Source organism: Chrysochloris asiatica, unplaced genomic scaffold (assembly GCF_000296735.1).
Source record: "Chrysochloris asiatica unplaced genomic scaffold, ChrAsi1.0 scaffold00007, whole genome shotgun sequence".
NCBI lineage: Eukaryota > Metazoa > Chordata > Mammalia > Afrosoricida > Chrysochloridae > Chrysochloris > Chrysochloris asiatica.
Window position 1 is genome coordinate 6,047,992 of NW_006408525.1, and position 7,939 is coordinate 6,055,930.

Consider the following 7,939-nt stretch of genomic DNA (forward strand, 5'->3'; position numbering starts at 1 on the left):
GAGGACCCTGGGACCATCAAGGGAAAAGAATAGAGTGCGGAACCCTATCCAGAGATGCAGTGACACCAGAGACGGAGGCAGAGATGATGACGTGGAGAGATGGAGCAGCTGGGGAGTCTGGACTCATGGAGGGAGAGGGGCGGTGTGCTGACGGCTGGGGGGCAGACTTGCAGGGTGTGCCCTTTGGTGTTTGATTGGTTATATATTCCTGAGTGCTTCAGTGTACATCCAAAAAATAAAAACCAGAGGGAATGATGATGCATGGAGGGGACTGTAATCATTGCAATGCAATGAAATATGACAGAATGAATATAAAGCTGACGTTCTCCCACGTAAACTATCACTCAAATCACAATAAAAACTAAAAAAAAAAAAAAGTTGTAAGCAAGTCATTCTGTTATGCACAGGGTCGCTATGAGTTGGAATCAACTCAACAGCACCCAACAACAACAAAAGCAACAGAAGATAAAGGTATAGGGGAGACTTGCTACTTTTTACAGGGTTATGCCCAAGTGACCTACTTCAAAAACAAAAAATTCAAACAAGAAAACTTTAGTCGTTTATAAAATGTGCAGGAAAAAACACTATTAAATCCATTTTAGATAACAGCTATGAAATTGGATACCCCCAGTGCCACCAGATTTATATATATAAATATATATATTGCTGTGTAAGTGCTGTTGAGTCAATGCTGACTCATAACGACCCTGAATAGGGTTTTCCAGGAGCAGCTGGTAGGTTTGAACTGCCGCCTTTGAGGTTAGCAGGTCAGTGATTACCCTACAGCAGTACACCAGGACTCCTATGTACATAAACTATATGTATGTAAGATTTATATGTTTATAAATTAGATACATGTATAAGATTAAATGTCATCTTTCTTTTTTTAATATTATGTGAGAAAATGGTCAACTAGAAACAAGATAGAGTCAAGACAATCTGGGTTCCAATCCCAGTTCTGTCAGCAAAGGAAAAAAGACTCCACACCAAGGCAATTGGGGACCAAGTGCACGTGTGTGCTGGGAGAAGAAAGAAAATGTTTTAAGAGTTTACGATGTTGATGGTACAAAAGCATGGTGCTTATGAGTCTATTGTGGCTAGAATGCAGCTGAAAGCCTGCTGTTTTTGAGGTGACACTTTGGGTTCTGAAGGTAAATGGGAGTGCCAGGGAAGAAGATACTGAGAAAGCAAAAGCTGAGAACAGGATCCAAAATGGCATGAAATTTACATTGAAAGGATTTAAAAAAAAAAAGAGCCTGAGAAGAATCAGAAAGATAGGAAGAGAACCCAAATAGCATATCTAATGTCACCAAAGTCACCAGGAAAACAGTTTAAGGACAGGTTAAGTGCTTCAGGAAGGCAGTAGCAGGGTTTGGAAATGAGATCTCGGGTCACCATTTCCAAGCAGTCATAAAAGGCAGAAGCTGAATTGTGTAACTATCACCATAAGACATGATACTGTGCATTTTATAGAAATCAAACAAATTACATAGGCAGTTTAAATAATAATTGTTATACGTTGAATTGTGTCCTCAAAAAAGATAACTTGAAATCCTAACCACAAGTATCTGAGAGTGTGCACCATTTTGGAAATAGGGTCTTTGAAGATGCAATCAAGTTAAAGTATGGTCACACAGGTTAGGATGAGCATTAAATCAATGACTGATGTCCTCATTACGAGAGATTTGGGCTTACAGAGAAACAAAGGGAAGAAGGTTTTGTGAAGACAGAGATAAACATTAGACTGATACAATTACAAGTCAGAGAACCCCAAGGATTGCTGACAACCACCAGGAGCTAGGGTGAGGCCAGGAAGTCTTCTTCTCTCGGCCGTCAGAGGCAGCATGACCCTGCCGACGCACTGAGGTGGGACTTCTGGCCTCTACAACTAGGACAGTATAAATGCCTATTGCTTTAAGACACCTTTATTAATGTACTACTAAAATGAAAGCACAGAGAACAGTGCGGATAATGGTTAGTTATACCGATTGTGATTATAAAGTGGCTGCACACTATCAAATGCCTCCTTCAAGAGAAAAAGATACTACTGCAACTAGCACCGACATTCACAAATGTGTGCCAGACACGGTGCTACTGCTTTATATTATGCCCATCAAAATTCTCCCCATTTTACTGTGAAGTTAAATAATGTGCCCAAGGTCACAAAGCTAATTCACTGTTGAGATGGAATCTAAATCCAGGCAGTTTGATTTTAAATACCCTGTAATAGCTTGTATATTGAAAAGATGTAATTAAAGACACTAAGTTCCCGTGTGTGTTCTGGAGTTGGTACAGATTTCAGCCTATGTTTCAAAGCAGCTATATAATACAGTGGAGTCCTGGTGTGGCGCTGTGGGTTAACGCGCCAGACTGCAAAGCCATTTGAACTGCAAGGTCGGCGGTTCAAGCTCACCAGTCACTCCTCGGAAACCCTATACAGGGTCGCTATGGGTCAGAACCGACTCGATGGCACTTAACAACAACAACATATAATACACTTAAAAAAAACAAAAACCTCAACCTACTCCATTCAAGTTGGTTCTGACCCATACTCATAGTGGCCCTGTAGAACAGAATACAACTGCCCCTTCGCTTTCCAAGGCTATAAATCTCCACTGAAGCAGACTGCATATCGTCTTCCCATGTAGCTTTTGGTTAGCAGCTGAGCACTTTCACGATTGCACCAATAGGGCTTCTCAGATAATATAAGTTGTTGTTGTTAAGTGCTATTGAGTCAGTTCTGACCCAAAGGGACCCTGTATAGGATTTCTGAGGGACAGCTGGTGAGTTTGAATCGCTGAGTTAGGTTGGATGGGTTCAAATCAACCCATCAGTCAAGTGCTTATCCTAAAGCACCACATCAAGACTTTGAATTGGGATACCAAGACATTAATAATAACCAAGAAGTGCTCTAAAATATAAATAAGTAAAAAGCTCAAGAATATTGAAAAACTACAAAAGTATTGTTTAAAAAGGGAGGGAAGGTTGGGGGAGAGGATGTAAAGACCCCACTCTCAGAGTATATGAAGAGTTCCCAGAAGGATGGTCTAGGCTAGCTGTTTTCTATTTTCACACAGGAAACGGTTTTAAGTATGGCAAACATACACCAAAAAAGTTCCCCTCAGGAAGTTAATTTATCATTAAACCACGTACTCTCACAGAATCACCACCCTGGAAATCTCATACATTTTCTCTTGACGGATTAAAGTGGTTCAACTAAGAGGCAACAGCCAAATTTTGATGGTTTCCTCAGGTTCCCTCCAACTCTAAGTCCATGATACTATAAAAATATGTTTTAAAGAGCAAATGAAAACCTTAAACCTCAAAAATGCAAATAAGAAACAGCAATCCCAACCACAGCGCACCCTCTGTCCCTGTCCTTTGATGCTACTGAGCACACAGGCACACAAACCCAGGAGGCAGTGTGGTGCAGCAGAAGACTCACACCTGATGGCAAAAGAGTTGAGATTTTCTCTTTGTTGTACATCACCAAGCTCAGTAATAACTCTGGCCCTTAGATTTCTCATTTGCAAAATGAGGGAACTGTTGTCGTCGTCAGGTGTCGACAAGTTGGTTCTTAATATACAACCCTGTATAGGGTTTTCAAGGCTATAAATTTTTATGGGAGCAGAAAGCCTCAGCTTTCGCTAGAGGAGGAGCTGGTGGGTTTGAACTGTTGACCTTGTGATTTATTCTACAGTGACATCAGTGGTCCTCAAATGAAGAGAATTAGGAGCCAAGTAATCCCTACATTCTTTTTCTCTTTTAATTTTTTATTTATTCTATAGCTCAGCAATTCTCTTCCAACACTTGTTCCTTCCTCTGCAGCCATCACATTTCCTCATTCCAAATATATGCCACCAACAGGAAGATAGAATAGCATCATCTTAGTATGTTGTTCAAACAGCCTCCCAAAGAAAGGTATCTTTGAAGTACAGGATAAACCCACTTAAATGAACTCAGTCATTCATTCTCTCCTTTTCAGCCCCTACACCAATATGGCACAAGTATTCTTACTATTTTTTAGTGTTCTCTACACACTAAAGAAGGACTCCTGGTGTAGTGCTGTAGGATAAACGCTCGACTGCAAGGTTGATTTAAACCACTGCTCTGTGGAAACCCTATACAGGGTTACTATGAGTCAGAACCGACTTGATGACAATTAACAACAATACCAACAACAAACACTAAAGAAAGGAGCCCTGATAGTACCAGTAGTTTAAGCTCTAGGCTGCTAAGTGAAAGGCTGAAAGGTCAGTGGTTTAAACTCGCCAATCTCTCTGCAGGACAAAGATGTGGCAGTCTGCTTCCCAAAAAGATTTACTGTCTTTGGAAACACTATGGGACAATTCTACTCTGCCCTGTAGGGTTGCTATGAGTCTTAAACAACTGCAAGGGAGTGGTTGGGTTTAAGCCCTAAAGAAGTAACCCAGACAGCTAAGGGAAGGGGGAATGATAGATGAGAAGAAATCAGAATGGCTCAAGCACCTAACTCATTTCAATCAAAATCATCTTCATTTCATAAAAGGACTCCACTAAAAGCCACTCATCTATACCATTATCACTAATATCAAGTGTCTTCTTTAACCCTGTGGTGCTGTAGATACATCAAGTCCTGTGAATCGCAATGTAGCCCAGTTGAGTCTAAGTATCCCAATATGGCACAAGTATTCTTACTATTTTTTAGAGCGCTGGTAAATTCTGGGCCACCCTTGTCCTTGAAAATAGGGAAAACATCTGGTTGAGGAAGTTGATTGGTGGTCAACAGAGCCTTTTGTAGTTTGATTCTGCCTTCCAAGAGTTGGTCCCACAGTGCTGAGAAAGAGAAAAAAACTAAATCTCAGTGATAAAATCTTCCTGGGTGGGGAGGGGGAGGGGGAGGGGGAGAGGGACAGGAACTCACACCGGTTCTCTAAACAGTTACATGCCATGGAAACGTTTTCAATTAAAGGAAGTAAATTCAGTATCTTGGAAGCAAATATTTGCTTACGACAGAGGGAATGCCAAAACCCAAGGAGAGAAAAAAACACTCTTCTCTTCACAACAGTCTTTCACGGTAGCCCAAAGTACAAGAGCAAAACCACCTAAGCAGCTCAGTGTAGAAATGGCTGGCTAAGCAGACGCTGGGGGCTTCAGGCCTCCAGGTAAGTGGAGCATGTCACAAACTAATTGGAAGGATACAGGAGAGAAAGACCAAGCCCAAACTCAGCAATACAGACTAGATCAAATGTAAATTCTCTGAAGAATAAACAGCAAAACCATGTACAAACCTATCTGGCTCTTCACAGCTTTTCCTTTCTCCACTTCCTCTGACTCTTTGACACTGGAAAACGTCATTACCACACCATCATCTTCACTGTTTCTGTCTTCAACCCTGTCCTCCTCACTTTCACCCTCAAAGTCTTCTTCACCATCTCCTTCTTCCATGCCACTTTCTTTATCTTCACCTTCCTCTTCTTCCTCCTCCTCACTGCTCCCAACATCATCCATCCCTTCAGTAAATTTTTCAAAGTCACTAATGCTCTGGACACTGAAGCCTGGTGTTTTTCCAGAGCAAATTCTCTTCTCCCTCCAGGCCCGTCCACTCTCCCCATTGTCAGTCTCCTGTACTTCAACAGCATGCCCATGATCTTCATCAGACTCTTCCAGTGCCAGGCCCTCAGAATCTCCATCTCCAGATACTTCGTCATCAGATACTTCCTTATCTAAAAGAGAGGAAGATAAAAACGGGTACTACTGTGAGAAAAATACCAGGCCCTCTTTTTTGTCTCAGAATTAAAAAAAAAAAGTGTTACTGTATTCAAAAAGTATTTACCATATATCCAATATCTCTAAAATGCTAAGGGAGAAGCAAAACGTGGGTTCCACCCTAATGAAAACTACAACACAAGCAAGAACTAAACTCAAAGTGCTTTGACAAAATTTTGACAACTAAGATTAGGGAGACATTCTAACTGTGGGGCAAGTGAATTTAAGCAAGGCTTTACAGGAGTCCTGGTGTGGCTCTAAAGAAGTCCTGAACTGCTGACCACAAGGTTGGTGGTTCAAACCTTGGAAACCCTATACAGAGTCACTATGTGTAGGAACCGATTCAAGGGCACTTAACTACAGCATAGGAAACAGACAGCACTCCATCAAGACATGAAAGAATAAGATTTCAACTGATGTTTTCCCAAACCAGCATCTGAAAAAATATGGCTTCTCATTATCTATCCCAAATGCAATCTTTATCATACCAGTGCACCTTATTTATTACATACTTATTAAGCACTTCTTACAAACTAGGCACAGATGATCGGTAAGACAGAATAAACAGAATACAGCACCTGTTGGTGAGGGGTTCATCATCTGGCAGGAGTGGTAAATAAGCATACCAACAAATACATTCCAATGCCATTAATGCCAAGTGTAGAGAAAAGCACCTTTCCAAAAGCTGCTCTTGGAAAGGGAAGAAATTATAATGTGGATAAAGACACATTATAATTTTTCATCACACAGACATGGGAGAGGGAAATGAGGACACAACATATTTGAAGGTCCAGCAAGACAAAAGTACTCTGGAGGGCAGAATGCAGACGAAGTGGTAGGAGGCAAAGCTAGAGAGAATCACAAGTCTTGCTTCCTTTGAGAAGGAGTTTGAGCTTGATGGAATGTTAGGAAAGCCTTCTCATTTTACTTATGTTTAGGTACCACTTGATACTCAGAAGTCTTTATTGACTGTCCAGTCTCTCCCATGGTGAAACATACAGCAAACACAGATATTAAATACCAATTACCAACAACTTTCTTCAATATGATAAAGATTTTATGAAAACATGAGGCATCTTCAGTGCTTCTTTATATTAAACTTAAGACCCTTAGAAGACTGGTCAGAAATATAAATATAAAAACAAAATGCAATGAACAGCAGACAGGAATAATTATTTAAATGTATGCTCTTTCTCAGATTAAGAAATATTCAGACAGAGTAGTGGGTAAGATTAGATATCTTGGAGTCAGACTGCCTTCATTTGAATCGTAGCTCTCCTGCTTGCTTGCTATATGATCCTGAACAGGTTACTTAGCTACCTGTCCCTCAGTTTCCTTATTTGTAAAATAGGAACAAACAGTACCAACTTCATAGGGCTACTGGGAAAATTAAATGAGATGATACATGTAATGATAATAGAGATGACAATATTTTTTAAGGACTGAGTCTCAAGTTCTTAATTCAAAGAGTTTTACCATAGCGCCTGACACTTGGTGAGAACTCAATAACTATGTGTTCCTGGTTGGTCTGTTATAAGCCTCTAAGCAAAGAATATGAATGAGTTTATTAAGAGCTTCCAGAGCTGTATCAAGGACTAAATCATAGATACCATATCCTGAATGATAATTCAGTCCACACGGTACTGATGACCTCTTTTAAGGAGAGAAAACAGCAGCTACTCAAAAGGTCATATCTGGCTCTTCTTCCACGTTTAGAAACTTACAATGTTTTAAAATGATAAGTTCACATTCTCCTTATTCTCTTACAGGGAAGAAGGGAGGCTTATTTTATTTTAAGGTTAAAATAAAAAGTAAGTTGCACAAATAACTAATATTATTCAGTGACTCAATGCAAGAACTGAACCCTCCCTCTCCCCATCAAAAAGAGTCAAAACCTAAAATTAGAACCATGCTCATCAGACACAATACTTCTTAAAACACATTACTTTTTTTTTAAACACATTACTTTCTAAAAACAGTCTTCTTTAATATCCAATATACACTGCTATTTCTTTCAGGGTGAACCTTTACTCTGAATAAGGAGTTTAGCAACTCTGGTGTTTTGATTCCTTATGAAGTGAAATAGCCTTTAAGGCCCTTTCTAGCAAGGGCACATAGATTCATCTTGCAGAAATCACCTTCTTCTTTCAACTCCGCCCCCCCCCCCCAAAAAAAAAAATGTTTAAGCTAC

General features: G+C 40.1%; 1 protein-coding gene across 1 annotated transcript in view; it reads right to left on the minus strand.

Annotated features, from left to right (window-relative positions):
• The window catches only part of AATF (apoptosis antagonizing transcription factor), a 139,920-nt gene that overhangs the window by 130,408 nt on the left and 1,573 nt on the right, over positions 1-7,939 (minus strand). Inside the window, exons 3-4 of the mRNA XM_006833627.1 lie at positions 5,271-5,705; positions 4,678-4,815 (exon numbers count right to left, since the gene is read on the minus strand). Coding sequence (XP_006833690.1) covers positions 4,678-4,815; positions 5,271-5,705 — 573 coding nt within the window. The remainder of the gene's footprint in view (positions 1-4,677; positions 4,816-5,270; positions 5,706-7,939) is intronic.